This window comes from Podarcis vaucheri (assembly GCF_965113315.1).
Source record: "Podarcis vaucheri genome assembly, chromosome: 12".
NCBI lineage: Eukaryota > Metazoa > Chordata > Lepidosauria > Squamata > Lacertidae > Podarcis > Podarcis vaucheri.
This window is the reverse complement of record NC_138750.1, coordinates 15,883,905-15,902,720: the sequence shown is the minus strand read 5'-3', so window position 1 is coordinate 15,902,720 and position 18,816 is coordinate 15,883,905. Positions and strand designations below refer to the sequence as shown.

The 18,816-nt window shown below is 42.3% G+C and overlaps 1 protein-coding gene across 1 annotated transcript in view; it reads left to right on the top strand.

Moving 5' to 3' along the window:
- Positions 1 to 2,324: 2,324 nt before the first annotated feature.
- Positions 2,325 to 18,816, top strand: part of SACM1L (SAC1 like phosphatidylinositide phosphatase) — a 33,716-nt gene continuing 17,224 nt past the window's right edge. Inside the window, exons 1-8 of the mRNA XM_082193040.1 lie at positions 2,325 to 2,561; positions 9,795 to 9,892; positions 11,427 to 11,501; positions 12,105 to 12,232; positions 12,775 to 12,924; positions 14,394 to 14,453; positions 16,371 to 16,404; positions 17,724 to 17,825. Coding sequence (XP_082049166.1) covers positions 2,473 to 2,561; positions 9,795 to 9,892; positions 11,427 to 11,501; positions 12,105 to 12,232; positions 12,775 to 12,924; positions 14,394 to 14,453; positions 16,371 to 16,404; positions 17,724 to 17,825 — 736 coding nt within the window. The 5' untranslated portion in view covers positions 2,325 to 2,472. The remainder of the gene's footprint in view (positions 2,562 to 9,794; positions 9,893 to 11,426; positions 11,502 to 12,104; positions 12,233 to 12,774; positions 12,925 to 14,393; positions 14,454 to 16,370; positions 16,405 to 17,723; positions 17,826 to 18,816) is intronic.

Below are 18,816 nucleotides of genomic sequence, written 5' to 3'. Positions count from 1 at the left end.
GTAACCTGTGTAAGGTGAGTACAACTTGATGCTATTTTGAGGCTCCTTGGCCACCTATGCCCAAAGCTCCCTTTTCAGGATCCTGCAGTCTCTCCTGGGACAACATGGGCTCCTCCTGTGGTTGTCACTGTTGCTGCTGCTCACCATTCTCATGGTCCCTGTACTGTGTGTACAAAGGTGCAACAAGGTGGGAGGGGTGGTTCATTGTCTATAAATTGCTGTCAAAGCAAGCCCTAATGGCATTTTCACTTTGCACACAGTGCACTTCTGCTAAGAGGAACATCCTTTTGCAAAAACACACACACACACCATTGCAGCAACCTCTAGCAAACATTGCGCAAAGAAAACTGCAATGGCTGTTGTGCAAACAGGTCCTGGCTAAAAAGCCCTTGAGCTTTCTGCGGGTTGGTTTTCCATCTGTATGGAGGTAGTACCATGGCCTCTGAGCCAGTGACCTGCTCCCAGCCTCCTGTCTGCCCTAGTTAAACCAGCTCAGCTTCAAGTGGTTTCCACTTGGATCTTCTCTGCAGTATACTCTGCACAAAACTCTATTTGTGATTCTCTATCTATATCTGAACCGTGTATCTTAGGACCTCTTATGTGCTACTGCTTATTAACAGTGAACTCCAGGCGTTCTGCAAGCATTTGATCAAGGGCACCCACAAAGCGATGGGTGCTGTGAGAGATTTTTGTGGGGAGTGTCCAGAAAATCTTCAGGCCTTTGGGTGTGCTCTGCATGGGACATCCACAAAGATGTCTTTGGGGCAAGCATAGAGATTCATGTGCATTCCTGAAAATAACCCAGACGATACTGCCAGCTTCCACAATCTTCTCCGCACCAATCCACAGAGTGCTACTTAAAGATCTGGGTCTTTGCTGACTTCTTCAGTGTCTAAGTGAACGCCCAGGCTCCTTCTCCTGCCCAGCTGTTATAAGGGTGGCACAGCAGGAAAGGTCAGGTGTGCAGCCAACATGAGGCACTTTAGGAAGCTGAAAACTGATGGAACTTTTATTGTGGCCCCCCCCCCCAATGCCAAGCCTCCAACAGTGGAAGAACTACCCCTATACATTGTTAAGTACTTAATTCGTTCCGAAGGTCCGTTCTTAACCTGAAACTGTTCTTAACCTGAAGCACCACTTTAGCTAATGGGGCCTCCTACTGCCGCTGCGCCGCCGGAGCACGATTTCTGTTCTTATCCTGAAGCAAAGTTCTTAACCTGAAGCACTATTTCTGGGTTAGCGGAGTCTGTAACCTGAAGCATATGTAACCTGAAGCGTATGTAACCCGAGGTACCACTGTATAAAGACGGGTGGTACTCATAAACTAATAGTGCAATGTAGTAGTTAATACAGTAGTCATAGTTTTGAGAAAATTCTCACATTGCAATTTGGAAAACCTGCACTTTTGGCAAAAGTTAATAGCTTTATTTTGGATCGGAATTTTGGTATGTCACACAGTACAATAAAAAATTATGGGAGTATGGAGAGTGTGCATATGAACTTAACAGTGCTTAATCTTTTACCATCGTTAATATTGTTTTATGGATTACAAATGCAGTATTGCTTTGCTAATCATATGACTTTTGGTTTAATTGTGATGTTTCAGCTTAATTTTTGTTGTTGCTTTGTTAACAGTGTTTATAGATTGCAGTTGTTTGACTGATTCTTTGTTAATTACTCTATGCTGTATTTCTGATGTTCTATTATGTTATATAAGTGCTATAATGACGCTGTTATTTATTCTTTGTAAGCCGCTCTGGGATTCATTTGAATGAAAAGCGGCATAGAAAGATCAAATCAAACAAAAACAAATGCACCAGGAGTTTCGGGACTGCAGTTGCGACAGTGGATCTGCAGCCAACTGAATCAGAAAGTGTTGAGAATTTTGCGATCCCACTGCTCAAAACTCTAACCTGAATTAAATAAGCAGTAGGAGGAAAAAATACGGCCGAGCCAGCCAGGAGTCGAACCTAGAATCTTCTGATCCGTAGTCAGACGCGTTATCCATTGCGCCACTGGCCCCGCTGCTGGATAACGCTTCTCTGCCTATATTCTAAATTCATCCGCCGCAGAATCTTACTCCTCTCTCAATTGGATGGGCGGGGGGATAGCCAGCCAATCAAAACCCTCCCAGGCGCCTTCGCTTCGGCCAGTAGCCAGCGAGAAGCTTTTTTTATTATTTTATGCGGAGGCGGAGCCCAAGCGAATCTCGCGGCCAATCCGGGCTCGGGCTGCGTTCGGCGTCGCCCGCAGCTCGCGCCTTAGCAGCGTCACAATTCCGAGCTCCCGCCCGCCCTCTCCCCCCTCCCTCTCCGCGAGCGTAAGGCCGGCGTGGCCTTGAGCGGCGGCCTCCTCCAATCAGCCGCCGCCTTCGCCCGACGCCGAAATGCTTTCCGAGTAGCTTTGTCCCGAGCGGCGCTCCGTCCCGAAAGGCCCAGGCGCGTCAGGTGAGAGGTGAGGCGAGAGTCCTGGATGCGGAGGAGCCGGGCGGCACTTCAGAGGCGAGCAGCTGAGGGGGCAGCCATGGCGGCGGCGGCAGGAGCCTACGAGAACTTGAAGCTGTGAGTGGACGGCGGCCTGGCGGGAGGGAGGGAGAGGGCGGGGAAAAAACCCTCCCTGCAGTGCAGACCACCCTGTCCCAATGGCAAGACCCGCAGTGGCGGCCACCACCCACCGGCCTCTCCTCTCCGTCCTCCTCCCCTTCCGTGGCCATTTTCCGAGCTTCCCTCCTCGGCTGCCCCTCTTTCCCGCGACGCCCCCTCCGCCCCAGATTGCCCCCCCCCAGCTTTGCACAAGCAAAACAGTTCCTTCCACTCGCCTCATCTTCCCTGTCGCTTCATTTCCCCGCCAAAAATATCTTCTGACGCGACCAGACTAGCTTGGGTTATTTTTCTATTTCCGACCCCTCTCACCCCATGTTGCTTAAATAACAGCAGCAGCAGCAGTTTTATTGTTCGTACCCCGCCCCTCCGACTGGGTCGCCCCAGCCACACTGGGCAGCTTCCAACACACACACACACACACACACAAACACACACAGTATATTAGTAAAGCATTTCACATCACATCATTGCGCATCTTCTAAAGGTTATATAGTTGCTCATCTCATTGAGGGCGTTTCCACAGGGTCACATTGCCTTTCCTACATTTTTCTTCTCAGTGGGTATTCCCCCCCCAACACCAACATTTATTCCTTTTTTTCTGGTGCGGTTTTTCCTCCAGAGAGTTCATAGAACCGTAGAGTTGGAAGGGACTGTGTGAGGGTCGTCAATCCCTTACAATTTAGGATCCCCCCCCCATTTTACAATGCTGATATTGAGTCTCATGCTCCACTCCACTGAACTATCCTCAGCCTATAGGTTGGTGCAAGGTCTTTCTTATCCACTTTTTTTTATGCTCGCTAAGAACTCTGTGAAGAGGTAAGGCTGAGGAGAAGGTGTTTGGCCCAAGGTCACCCAGAGAGTTTCATGGCTGACACGACTAAACAACAACAACAAACATCCCAGGCCTCTAATCTGACCCTCAGATCGCTAATCACACACCTGCTCTTCTCACCCTGGGTCCTGCACCTGAATAATATGTACTCTGATTAACAACTAGGCTGCAACATCTTGGGGACTAACTAACTACTTCCCAGTGGGAATGAGTTGCTTACTGTATTTTATTTTATTTTTTGAATGCCTATTCTGCCTGTTTCTCCAAGGAGAAGCGAAGTGGGTAAGACAGTAAAGGGGGGGAATGAATAGTAAAGCAAACATAATTCCTTACAAATATGGAGGCTCTTCCATGTAAAAATTTACATTGTGTAAGTAATAGTAATTTCAGGGTTTTGTTGTCTTTCCTCTTGTTGCAGTGCATGCCATTCCTGTAAATTCTTACATAGAAGCAGCTTCTTGGTTTACCTGAACTTCCTCTCCACTTTCACTCTGCAGTCCATTCTTTGTTTTCTCCTGTCAGTTTCTTTGCAAATGTGATTCTGCCTTTACTGTGTCTCCTGAAAAGTAGAACAACCTCTGCCAGTCTTTCTGGTAATTGCATTATTCATAATGAAGTTAAAAGGGGGCTCAGTTGCATTCTTTCTAACACTAGCCTGCAGGAACAAGATAACCGATGTCTGAAGCGAAGGTTAGCCTAGCAAAATGAGAAATGCCAGGGAAGGGAACATATGGTTCTGGGCGGAAAGATGACTCAGGGCACTCCAGGGAGATTCTTTTGTAAACATCTTTAGTGTTGGTTAAAAGAGATCTAGCACCCTCATCTTAAAATGTACCTTCATGGAAATAAGACCTATGAAATTAGTGGAATTTTCTTCTAAATATGCACAATTAGAAGGTTAGAGTTTAAATTATCAGGTATACCAATGCTGTTACATTTAATTTCTGCAGTCTTGTGTGTGTTTAATAATTAAGTGCCTACTCACTATGGGGATCGTTCAAAATCAAACTCTGTTCCTGGGTCGTCATTTGTATTACTTAGGTGGTTGTGTTTTCAAATAGGCCTTTCAAGTACTTTGGGGATTGCAAAATTTCCTGCAACTTCCACTGGGATTAGAAGAGGATTTAAAGTCACTTTTTCTGTTGACGTTTAATTCTTGTGTAACCTGATATATGTTTCAGTTGTGACATTATCTGATCAAGTGGTAGGCGCATGCAGGCCTCTTCTTGCATGTGTCCTCAGTTTAATTTCAACAAGCTAATTCAATTGTTCCTTGGCTATCCTGCTTTTCCTTTAGAGCAGGGATGCGAAATCTGGTGCCCTCAACCCCTGTCATCCCAGACCAATGACATTTGGAGGACACCAGCTTCCCCGTCCCTGATTTTAGAGTGCCAACATTAAAGCAAAGTGTAGAAAGATTGTTTAATTGTTGCAGTACCCCTGACCAGCTACAGGTTCCTCAGGAATGATATTTACTGTTTTTATTTTCTCAAGCCATGTTTGCATTCTGCTGTGAAATATTTCAAGAGAGCATGTAGATTAATCAATTGATGGGCTGCTTTGTGGAGCAAAAATGAGAATGAGAGCATGCAAGTGTACCCACCTAGCTGCTATTAGTTTAACGATGAAGCTTATAACAAAGACAGCTCAATAGGACACATTAATAAAACCAAACAGCAGCGATCTACTTACTTATTAAAAATATTTAAACTGTATACTGTTTAATAACTAAAGTCTTTTGTATTTAAATAGTAGGCATGCAAATAAAGAGAAACAGAAACAGAATTAACTGTTGGAAAACCAGTAATATGAAAATTTGAAAGTATTGCAGTCAGTTATTATGTTATGTACATATGGATGAATGTCAGTGATAAAGGTATTAATATGGAATTTTTATTTTATGACCTTCACTTTTTGAACGATATTCAAGAGATTTTACCTTTGACTCTTAGTTGGAACCCCAAGGACACCCCAAACAATTGCAGGTTTTGTGTTTGAAATGTGAGCAGGTCAATTATAGAAGATGAAAGTTCACTTTTAAATGTAGTTCTCATGAAGTGTAGAAAGTGTCTTCTCAAGGAGGTGTCTACCCAGATCCTGCCATGACTTGGAACAGGGAGCTGTCACTTTTGCCTTTGCCATTCAGTAATGTAGGCTGACATATAGAAAAAGGCATTCTTTTGATCACGTTATATTTGACAGGCAGCATCTCAGCTTTAATAAAATCAGATGAATAGCGAGCGAGAACATGCAGAAATGATTTTTTTCTCTTTAAAGAAAGCTGTTGCTGCTTTGCTTAAAAAAAGGTTAGTTATGTTAATAGGGATACTTAGAAGGGTTATGCAATTGAAAATTATTTGATTGGGACATGAGGCAACTTGAAGCACAGAGCAGTGTAAGTAGAACTGAAATGTAACGTTTTATACAATTTGCAGAATCACCTCTGTTCAGGGTGCTGCATAAATGTTAGTGTAATGTGGCCTGTCTGCCCTCATTCTCGTTTTAGTTTGAGGGTAATGTCAAGATGGATGGGTGATGCACTGCTCAGCACGGTATGTGTGCCTTTTTTGAATTCTTCTCTCGACAATCTGTGGTTGCTGGCATTGAGTAGCTTCCTGTATTAGAATAATATTAAGCATTCATGATGGAAATATGTACATTACTGAAATCAAGGTTGGAGCAGTGAAACTGTATAAAAGAATTCTGAAATGATAGTGGATGCTGAATGCAATGCTAACTTTATATGCCATTAGAGCATCAAATACTAAGTGCATAATGTCTTTCCCCCTAATTGGAAAAAGAGTAAGGTGCTTTTGCAGAGAAGACTTACATCTGCAAATCCCAAATGAGTATTAAGCATTCAGTAAGGTCTATCTCTGAATTGTCTACCCATTCTGTGAGATGGTTGCAAGTGAAAAAATAATACATGGATTTTGTGATTTGAAATGCGTCCAAATATGTTTGGCAGCCTATGAAACTAAACCATAAAACTAAACAAGACCTCATTACAAGATCTTTATCTCAAATATAAACTAGCTCATCTAGGTAACTCAAGATTGAATAACTTTGAGTTTTCATTTTTAAAGAACATGTTTGCCCCTGTTGTTATATTGCTAAAAGAAACAAATGTTGATTTTTGTTTTTGTTTTAAAGCAAGCCTTTGTTGGCATCTTGTTAATTTTATTTATTTAACTTACTAGTTGTTGCTGGATAACTTTGGAGATAGATTCATTTAGACAGATAGAGTGGAAAGGCAGAAAAGGGCCATAACCTGGAAATTTTGGTGAAGTTTGAAGGAAGAGGAGAACTAGGCATGAAGTACATGAAGGCGCAAAGAAATACCAAGTCAAGGTTGCACTAGGGAGACAGGATATCCTCTTTTGCTGCTACATTTTTATAAACATTGGTTGGTATTGCAAAACTGTGATAAGTGCAAACTTTGAAGGATGGCTATAGTTCTATTCTCGTATTGTTTCAGAAGTTGAACATTTGGCTTTAAATGCAAGCTGAATCAAATTTATAGCAGTAGCATTCAAGAGCAATGAGAAACAAGGCCTCTCCATTCCCTCATTGCCTTTGTTAATAAAATAAAGAAATGCACAGCTTTGGAATCAAAGCACCATGATCGTACAGGCAACAATAAGAAAATACTACGGAATACTGTAGTTGGGGAATTCAGTTGTCTCCTGTGCCATCTAGATTGACAGCAACTGTAGATTGATATGCAAAGGAAGTTACAAAGGTGGACCAATTTGATCTTATTTTGTTTTCCAGGCAGATGCTATAATGAGCCATGCCAGGAGTTAAACTCCTGTGGCAAGTTAATGAACCCAGAGAGTGATTGCAGTACAATTGATTGAGAAAATAACTATAAAGATTTTAAAGAGAGTTTGTAAATGCCCTGTGCTGTGCTACTTGATCATTAGTTAGGAGGGTTATGTAGTTTTGGAGTTTGGGTGATCAGGCTGGGAGAGAGAGCAGTGAGCCAAACTTTAGGATTCCTGGGAATGTGACGTTCTCTTCTAAGTAAGGAGTCATGAGACTCTCTGTTGCTCTATTATATTTTTGGCGAGGATAAGAGAGATGGAGTATAAAGCATTTTGTATGTCAAAGTCCCTGAGAAATTCCATATTAATCCATCCAATCATATTGTGTTGCAGTCAAAGAACAAAGCAGATGGAACATGCATTTGCTCATACACAGTAATTTTATTTGATGATGTCAGCATTAAACGATGTGCATTTCTGAATTGGTTGGCATGGCTAAGCATAGGATAAGATGCTCCTATGCCTAATATCACCATAAGCAGCACTTGTCTTTTCAGTTGCAACAGTTCCAGTGCTAGACTGTAAGCGAGGTATGTGTGCAGGAATTAGCCCTAAGCTGTACAGCACCTATATAAATAGGATCTGAACATGAAACAGTCTTAATACTCAAAGTAGTTGAGGAGGCTTCAGTCTTTAGACCCACCAGCCAGTTTCAGATTTTAGTTTATCCTCCTTTAGTGCTTTTTAAATGTGAGATGCTCTGCAGGTTTTTCTCATTCTTCTTTGTACTGTACTGTATCTCTATTTGATAGCCTGTCTAAAGTTCTAGCAATATCTGTTACCTTAGACTAAGGAATGGAAAAAGGCAGTAGGAGGGGGAGGTTTGCATTTCTGAGCTTCCAAGATTTCTATCTGGGATGAAAAACCTTGCTGCTGTGAAAACTGTGTGTGGAATCAGGTGGCTGAAACATCAAGCAGCAAGGGGCCCTACCCATTTTCCAGCTGATAAGCATGGAAATGGCTTACCTACTTTAGTTGCCCTGCTCAGAGATCCTCCCTGTTGTCAGTCCTTAGTTTTGAGTGCCTTGTAATTGGCCTCTGCCAGCATAATGGATGACTGCATCCGAGGCTTGCGCTCCCTTTCTCTCCTCTCACCCTGTTTTGCCAATCTCACTGCTTAACAGTGCATAGATATCTTGTCCCTTCTCCTAAATCAGCTGCTCAGAGGCAGCTTCCCCCCACTTCTTATCTTGCATTGCTCTGTTTGAAGCTGTCAAGTTGTTTTGCTAATAAAAAATATGGGCTCCCATATGCTTTTCTTGCTGAAAATGAAAGTGAATTGGTTGCTCTTTCCTTTTGCTGGATAGCTGCTATTTGCTGTGAATATGGAAATGTGATTCCATTGTTTGATCTCGCATCGTTTGCATGTCATGCGTGTCTGTGCCTAATAATGTAATTTAGTTAGGTTATTAGTACGTGCCATTCTGAGCAGAATGTCTTTTTTCTTTTGAAGAAAGCGTTAGAAAGCAAATACACTTAAAGTAGATTTTTTTATTCTTGGTGTCTTGCTCTGAAGTGATATTTAAACTACAGACTTCTTAAATCACATTTCTCATCCACTGTGGTTATCTCCATTTAGTTGAGTGTTTTGTGGTATGTCCTGTAATTTGTATGTTCTGCCCAGTGCCCAGAACACATGGTGAAAGTGGGGAGGTATAGGAAGAATCAAGAGACGCACAATGAAGCATTGGGAGATGGACTGGAAGGTGCAGAGATAATTCAGTTACATCAAAAATGGAATGTTACGCATGTGAGAGATCTTCCTCTTTTAGGAAGAGTGCTTCTTCCTTTCAAATTTAAGTTTTGTTTTCAAAGTTTCCTCAAAGTAGTAAGATTTGAGGTTTGACTATACAGTGGTGCCCCACAAGACGAATGCCTCGCAAGACGGAAAACCCGCTAGACGAAAGGGTTTTCCATTTTTGAGCTGCTTCGCAAGACGAATTTCCCTATGGGCTTGCTTCGCAAGATGAAAACGTCTTGCGAGTGTTCCAATTTTTTTCTGCTCCCCCCCCCCCCCGTTTTTCTAAGCCGCTAATAGCCTTTTAGCCGCTAAGCCTTTAATATCTGCTAAGCCGCTAATAGCGCTAAGCCGCTAATAGGGTTGCTTCACAAGACGTAAAAACCGCTAGACGAAGAGACTTGCGGAACGGATTATTTTCGTCTTGCGAGGCACCACTGTATTGATGCTAAACATAGGGCATTGCCTTATATGAACTCAGACTATTGGTCCAACCAGCTCGGTAGTACATTTATGAAACACTCTCATGGTTTCAAACAGAGAGTCTTTCCCAGCCATGCCTAGAGATATTGGAGTTTGAACCTGGCACTTTTTGCATTCAAAGAAGATGCTCTACCACTACAGCTCTTTCCCAAACCGGAGCTTTTTACTTCCTGTCTTTGTTTACTGTCTTGCATATTGGGTATATAGCTTTTCTTCCTATGGGTGATTGTGATAAGAATTCCAGCAAGCCCTAGTATTTTAAAGTGATGTTGCTTGTCTGATGGTGATCTTGCACATTTCTTGCATTTTAGGCACATAACGCCAGAAAGGTTTTATGTGGAAGCTTGTGATGATGGAGCTAATGACGTACTTTCCATTGACAGAGTCTCCACAGAGGTCACTCTTACAGGTATTTTTCATCATCACTTTGGAAATGCTGTAGTTTAGCCTTAAATTGTTTTACTTTAAGCTACACAGTAAATTAGCCAGCAACCTGAAAACCATCACAAATCTGGCTCATAAACCCATCAGTTATCCTTCCTCCTTCGTAATACTATATCTGTTTATACATTTCTTGATCGATCAAATTTATTTTCATTTACCTGTACATTCTAAAATTTTAGTGTGTGTTTGTGAAAATTATTATGTATATTCAAGTTTCTCAAGCTTATATTCAAGCAATGAGCTTTGGAATAGAAACGTTTAGGAAATTCTGTTTATTGTGTAGCAGTATATGAATCCAGTTGGCTTTAGCTGTACAAACACCACACTTCCTGGTTGCAATATGTTTCTAGTAGAAGAAACAATTCAATACTGAATCAATATTTGGTGAAGGAAGGAAAGAAGCAGTGATGACTCAGAACTTTTCTGTGTTTTTCCTGTACGTATCAATGGTGGCAGGGATGCTCCATGGTGGAATAAGCTTAAAACCTGCTAGGTGAATTTTGCTTCCTGTCAGCTCTTGTGGAACATCTTTATTTATTTGTTTATTCAGAAAGGTGATTTACAGTATCTGATATAATCAGTTAAAAGCATATACAACATTACAATAGTAACAACGGCAAAAAAGACCAACAAAACAAACAATGAACAGAAACAATAGAATCCTACCACTCCACACAGCCACTAAAAAGGGAGGTGGGACCTAAGAACAACCGAATCTACTCCAACAATTAAAAGTAATTTCAGAAAGCTTTGGTACATTACATTGATTTCTGTCATATAACTGTTGTGGCTTCCGCCAAAGAATTTTAGGAATTGCAGTCTGATGAGGAGGTAACAATTTAGTTAGAGGTTCCCAGACCCACTGCTGAACTAGTAATTCCCTGGGACTTACTGTTTAATTAAAACAATAAATATAGTTAAACCTCTTAAACTATAAAGTGTAGGTGGTTCTAACATTCTACCCCCCAACCGGCTATCTGCATCCTTTAAAAGCAGTGGCATTGCTGCATATTTTTTATTTCCTACTTTCTGTTGATGGTAACAAATAATTCTCCCCCACCCCCATCATTTTCCTGGTTGTGTTTTGGTTCTTATGACTCTGTAGCCCCCAGTGTTGATGGTAATTCTTCTAAAATAAATGCACCTTTCCATACTCACAAATCCTCTCCTGAGACTTTTACCTGCAGAGACAGGTAAAAGTATTGAAGTCAGGTACTGCTAAATACAGCACTGATTTTGAGGCTTCAGTAAATCAAGTCTGTATTGGCGGGGGGTTGTGGAAAGAATCTCATCTAATGTGTGAATGATTCCAAATTCATCTAATAATTAGTGTTAGTTCCATGTGTTTAAATTTTCAAGTTTTTAGTTTTGATCTTAGTAATGTTAAACTATTTATTATGCACACAGGGTCATTTAAATCTTATTGGATTGTGTTTGGCTGCATGTGATAGATCTAATACTGGTATACTGAGACAGTGTATCCTGTTTTTCCTTTGCAGTTAAGAAAGATATTCCGCCTTCAGCAGTTACTAGGCAAATATATGGCATTTTGGGGACAATCCGTCTAGTGGCAGGTATGAGAATTTCAGTTATGAAGAAGTATTATTTATGATGTCTCACAGATATTTTGAGATCTTATAATAAGAGCCTGTGCACATTCAGAATTGTTATGTGGTACCACTCTGCTGGAATGTCATCATTTTAGGCTGCATGTGTGGCATTGCATATTTTTAATGTTCCCTCTTTGTGTTTTAAGTCTTGCTTATAAAAGCAGCACATTATGTTGAGGGCTCAGCCACAATCCGTCCCCCCGCCAATGATGGTTTTGAAGTGAAAGAGCATTCAAATTTGCGGTTGCCTATTTGACAATCTTTGGGAATGGCGATTTGTGATGAGTACATGCAGCCGGAATATCATTTAAAAACCACAGTGTCCATGCATCTCCTGAAAACTGGTACATGGAGCAGTACAACAGAAACATGCTTCGTCATGTTTTGGAGTGGAAGACAATTCCAGCTCTCAAGATTGTAGTGGTGATGACAAACATTGCAAACTATTTGAAGCAAGGCATGAAGTTCAGTGTCCCTGCCAACTTCCCTGCTTCCTTTTTGCTAGAACTGCCTTATATTAGTAGAAGACAAATCAGTATTGCTAACCAGAATCCTTCTGTTTTACAGGCACGTATCTTATTGTAATAACAAAAAAGAGAAAAGTAGGTGAATTTTTCAATCATGTTGTTTGGAAAGCAACAGACTTTGACATCCTCTCTTACAAAAAGACCATGCTACATTTAACTGATATTCAGGTAGGAATAGATTTGGTAATAGAAACACCTTTCAGCTACTTTGAAATATGTTTGAGATGAAATGAGCATAGATCTCTTTGTTAATAAATATGACTTGTTCAAGCATTATTTTTATGAGTTAAAAAAAGGCTGGGGTCCAAAGGGACACTTTTTCTCAGAGGATACCTTCTCTTTGCAGCATGTTCCTTTCACTGTAGAGCTGCTTCTGAAGGCCAAGACATCCTCCAGAACAAAATTTAGTGCAGTTAAGAGGGTAAAATTGATGCATTCCCATTCCTTCTTGCTTGCATGCAGAGCTGCTGTTAGAAGCACACAGTGTTCTTTTACTCCTGACCATAAGTTCTTAACTCCTCATAAACAGCTGTGCATTGGTATGGTGGAATTGGGTTATATTTTAGCAACAGAATGCTTTATCTTGAAAATAAGAACCTTGAAACACTTTCTCTGTGAGCTCTTTGTCGGATATTGTAGGAAACATGTAATAACCAGGAGGGGAAATTAGAGACAGTGTGGCAAATAATAATGCTTTCTCTCTTTAACAGTTACAGGACAATAAAGTCTTTTTATCAATGATTAGCCATGTATTGAGTGTGGACGGATTTTATTTCTCTACGACATACGACTTAACGCACACTTTACAACGGTTGGCTAATACCAGCCCGGAGTTCCAAGAAATGAGCTTGCTAGAAAGGGTAAGAAAGGATACAGTTTATTGCCAACTAAATATATATATATGTGTGTGTGTGTGTGTGTGTGTGTATATATATATATATATATATGCAGGTTTTGGTGTCTTCGGGTGTCTTCCCGTGTAAGAGTCGGGGTGTCTGTGCGACGTTTCGACGAGGTCTCACTCGTCATCTTCAGGCTGGTGCTTTCGGCTTCTTGTTACTGGATCCAGTAACAAGAAGCCGAAAGCACCAGCCTGAAGATGACGAGTGAGACCTCGTCGAAACGTCGCACAGACACCCCGACTCTTACACGGGAAGACACCCGAAGACACCAAAACCTGCATTCCTGTACCCGTGAAAATCTACGAAAGCATATATATATACACACACACACACACACACACACACACACACACACACACATATATATACATGCACACACACATACACACACACACACACGATATGTGTCTTTCAGTACCTGAATGATAGCATGTTTATTTAAACTGTAAATAGAGACTGTCAGGACACGGGTGGCACTGTGGTCTAAACCAGAGTCTCTTGGGCTTGCCGATCAGAAGGTCGGCAGTTCAAATCCCCATGATGGGGTGAGCTCCCGTTACTCAGTCCCAGCTCCTGCCAGCCTAGCAGTTCGAAAGCATTCCAGTGCAAGTAGATAAATAGGTACCACTGCGACAGGAAGGTAAACAGCATTTCTGTGCGCTATGATTTCCGTCACGGTGTTGTGTTGTGCCAGAAGCGGTTTAGTCATGCTGGCCACATGACCTGGAAGGCTGTCTGTGGACAAACGCCTGCTCCCTTGGCCTGAGAGCGAGATGAGTGCCACAACCCCATAGTCGCCTTTGACTGGACTTAACCTGCCAGGGGGTCCTTTACCTTTTTTATATTTATTTAAACTGTAAAAGTTGCAATGTATTATTATGTAATATCCTGTTTGCAACAAAAGCCATTTGATCTTAAATTTAGATTGATAGTTTGGGGATTTATTCTGCGAACCACTGATCTACCACCTGATTTGTTTTACAGTGGTGCCCCGCAAGACAAATGCCTCGCAAGACGAAAAACCCGCTAGACGAAAGGGTTTTCCGTTTTTTGATGCGCTTCGCAAGACGAATTTCCCTATGGGCTTGCTTCGCAAGACGAAAACGTCTTGCGAGTCTTGTGATTTTTTTCGCTCCCCCCCTTTTCTAAGCCGCTAATAGCCTTTTAGCCGCTAATAGCGCTAAGCCGCTAATAGGGTTGCTTCGCAAGACGGAAAAACCGCTAGACGAAGAGACTCGCGGAACGGATTATTTTCGTCTTGCGAGGCACCACTGTACTCTTTTTGGGGAAGAGAGGCATGTGTTTCTTTAATTGTTAGGTGGTAGGGGAAAGGGATTGGCTTACTGCCACATTTCAGGAAAGCATTGTCTGAAAGCAAAGAAGACCCTTGGTGTTTAAAATTTACCCTATGATTCAACTCCTTGCAGGCTGATCCTCGGTTTGTATGGAATGGGCACCTCCTTAGAGAATTCGCTGCTCAGCCTGAGGTAATGTATATGCATTTTGTTGAGCACAATCTCCATAATGTTGAACACAGGGGAAACACAGCTATAAAAGCTGGCCTGCTTTTGGGTTCATGTGACCAGAACAGCTGGTGATAAAATGCGAAGTCTTTTATGGTTGTAGCAAACTATATAGTAATAAGTGTTACAGAAACCAATAGCCTTTATTTTAAAATGGAGCAAAAACACTAGTGCTTGTGCTAGTTGAAAAAGACCTTAATAAAGTGGGGGTTCCTAGGCATCTTTCCCAACCAAAGGTGTTGGGAACTTAAATTTGTCAGCCACCCTCCTATTAAGACGTGTGTAGAGCAAATTCACTCATTAAACGTCTTGCACAGCTCGATAAGAAGAGTCCTCAATTATGCATGCAGGATACAGTTTTTCCTTGCCAAGACGTGGTATTAATTCCTCGCAGGTCAGCTAACCACCCTAATTCCTTTCAGCAGTGAACAGGCAGTGAACAGGCAAGGTGCAAATAGAGTGTTTGCCAATGGATCTGGATGAGGTGGCTCCCATAATGCTGCCTTTACAAGAGATACTACAAATCTCCCTTGAGATGTCACAGCAGCTACCGAGAGCCAAACAATTCATTAAGACTGTCGGCTTAACAAAATAGCAGCTTGTGAAACTGTTAGTGATGAAAACAATCTCTTTCTAGCCTGCAGCTTTGGAGGGGAAAAAACCTCACCTATTCTGTGCTCTTTATGTTCATACAAATGCTTACGTCTGCAATTAGCTGCCTTATGGTACGATCCAACAATTAACGCTCTGAGCCAACGGCATTTAGCCATGGAGCAGATATCATTGTTTACCAATGACTAAGAGGGTGGGCTAAGAGTCGCAAAGTCCCAGGTTGAGGTTTTGCCTGAGCCATAAGTTTGGTAGGTAATAGGAAACATTTTCTTAAACCAAGAGCTAGTGTAGCTTTGTAGCTAAGAACCTGAGCAGAGAATTGGGGAAACTCTTAGTTTACATTTCACTTCAGAGAGAAGAAAATGCAAGCATCAAAGCCACTCGTTTTATTTATTATTCCATTTATATCCCACTTTTCCTCCAAAGTGCTCAAGGTGGAGTACATATAGTCATACCTTGGTAGTCGAACAGAATCCATTCTGGAAGTCCGTTCGACTTCCAAAATGTTCGGAAACCAAAGTGCGGCTTCTTATTGGCTGCAGGAGCTTCCTGCAGCCAATCAGAAGCCATGGAAGCCCCATCGGACGTTCAGGTTCCAAAGAACGTTTGCAAACTGGAACAATTATTTGGGATTGCAGCATTCGGGAGCCAAAACATCTGAGTACAAAGGCGTTCAGGATCCAAGGTACGACTGTAGTTACAACAACTAATGTGTTTTTCAAACAGTTTCATGCTACAAATCCCAAATCTTATAAGTTCCGGAAAACAAGTTCCTTTAAGGAATGCTTATTTTTGGACTTTGAACAAGACTCTTCCCTTGTACACCCCTCTTCTGTGTAGGTATAAGTTTATTTCTCTTGCATGTGAGAAGGGGTTACTTTGCTTTGCCCTTCCACATTTTGTCTGCCAAATCTCAACTTTGGTAGGAATATGCCAGGTGGCCTTCTTGTTGCCATGCATATGCAATAAGGAGTAAGTTTCATCTACCTTGCAAGGTGGTTGAAAGGATACTGAAACAATGCATATGCGAGGCTCAAAATTTTAAAGCATGATATAATTAAGGTATATTATTGATCCGTGTGCTACAAGCAGGTGGCATTAAGCACATACAGTGTGAGTACAGGACATTTTACTGTAAATAAATGTTGTAAATGCTGTATTGTTAGTTTGTGTAAGTTCTGTATTTCTTGACATTCCAATGTCCAGTGCTTGGGCAAGTCTTTAAATACTCAAATATGGTGGTTCAACCGTGAAATGTTTGTTTTACAGATCCATAGGTTTGCCACTCCAGTGATGCATGGATGTATCTTTTCATGATTCTGTCACAATTCGGTTAATATTTAGAGCCTTGGCAGAGTGCTGCTTCCACACTCATTCTACAAAATGAGGTACCTGAGCAACTTGAACGTGGAAATGCCAAAGCTTTTTAGCATATACAATTTTGAATACCTCCTCTAAAACTTCCAACTTCATCCTAAAAGCTACCCCCTCCAAAAACAACATCATCCAGGCACTGCAGGGACTGGGAGAAAAGGAGCTGGCTGAGTAATACTATTTACTGTTTCTTGGCTAGAACATAAAAAAAATTGTGCTGTTCAGTTCCAATGTAAGAAGGGGTCATGATTTGTGTTTAAGATATTAGCCGGTGAGACCAAAATGCTGACGTGTGGAGTGCTCCTGTTCAGTGTTGAGCCAGGCCTTCTTCCATAAAACTCCATTGATTTTCATTTCTAACCCCCACTCTAGCTTTCACTTGGCTTCCCCTCCTCTCCCCCAAACAATTGACCAGCATTACATGGCCATTCAGTAGTGTCTGTTGGGTGGGTTGGTTGGTTTTTTGTTTTTTGGAATGGGATGGGATGCCTCTTAGGGTTTTTCTGCAGATTTTCTGAACTTTTCAAGTATTGTGGGATCCCCCAAGCATGGTTGCACCACCTGCTTCTGTGTGCATTGTGGTATTTTGGCTACATAATATGCCCTTGGAGTTCACTTTAGTTAGTGTGTGGGTGTATGCGCAGTGCAGTAAGTACTATTTATCAGGTTTGGTTTGAAGTCCCAACATAATGGCTTCTTCATAAAAATGTTTATACAGATCTCTTTTTCCCTACCAGTTGGAAATTGAGGGGAAATGCAAATTTCTCTTCCCCTCTATTCCTAACAAAAGCACCAAAAAAAAACCCCAGTATTTTTAATCATGCCTGCACTCATAGCTATTAAGTTGCTTGCTCTTAACTTCAGTGTTAAGAAGTTTGAAATAGAGAAAATGTGTTCTCCATGGATTGTATCCAACATTGACTCTTAGCTGATGATAAGGCTCCCATCAGTGGAAAGGGGAGATAAGCATTTTTTAGTGATTCACTAAATCTGCTCTGGAGAGTCCCGCAATCCTCTAGAGCAGATCTGGAAGTTCAGAGAAGAGAGAATACCTGAACATTGCCTCTCTCCTCGTTCAGCTGATGAAAGCTTTACTGCCAAGGAAGTAATGGTGTGTGTTCCAGCTCTGTGTCCGTATTCCTGTATTTCAGCCATTCTGAGAAAGGTTAGTGATATCGCTCCCTTATCGGGTTTACTGTTGTTGTCAGTGTGCACACGTGTATTCCTTAACACATCTCCTTCAATCAGTTATTATCATGCACTCTTGTTCCATTAATGGAAAATATTTTGACTGGATTCTTATTTCTCGAAGAAGTTGTTTCAGAGCAGGCGTGCGCTACTATGTAAGAGGTAAGACACGTGCACCACGAATGGTTGTTAGCAGTGCTACCTCGGTGATGGGAAGGTGTATATTAATGATGCATAAGGCCAGAAATGACTCACTGAGTGGCAACGGACTGCTATACTAGTTCCCTGGCAAGTGAGTCCCAGAAGGGGGAGGGGCAAGGAGGTTGGTAGGGGTCAAATGTTCCAGCAGAGCTAATCCAGTGCTTCTGCTAGGGCACCGACCTCCCTGCTTCTTTTCCCCTTCTGGTAAGCAACAGTGACCCACCTGCTGAAAAGTCAGCATAGTGACTCCTTCCCACTTCTGTGTAAGTTGCCTTGAGTGGGACAGGCCCCCAAAGGCAGTCTTGTTAACAGGATGAAACTGTTGTTGTGTTTTACCACATACTATGCAGATTTAGTTTTGAAAAGTTATCCAAGTGCCTCTACTGTCTCCACACGTTGATGCAGATTCAAGTTGCTTGTGTATAAAAGTACCGTATTTTTCGCCATATAGGACGCACTTTCCCCCCTCCAAAAATGAAGGGGAAATGTGTGTGCATGCTACGGGGCAAATGCAGGCTTTTGCTGAAGCCTGGAGAGCGAGGGGGGTCGGTGCGCACCGACCCCTCTCGCTCTCCAGGCTTCAGGAAGCTATCCGCTAGCCGTGGGAGACGCAGCACTCCCACGGCTAGTGGAGAGCTTGCCGGCACCCAGAAGCTTGGGGCGTGCTGAGCTCAGCACGCCCCAAGCTTCAGGCTTCGGGCAGCTCTATGCTAGCCGTGGGAGAGCTGCGCGACTTCGCGTAGCTCTCCCACGGCTTGTGGATAGCAGCCTGTTCTGGGGGCTGGGGTCAGGGGAAGCTCGGGCTTCCCCCGCCCCAGCCCCGCACTGGGGGGGGGGAAATCTTTTTTCTTTATTTCCCCCCCAAAAAACTAGGTGCATCCTATGGGCCGGTGCGTCCTATGGGGCGAAAAATACGGTATATTTCTTTGGAGGAAGGAAAATGCACATATAA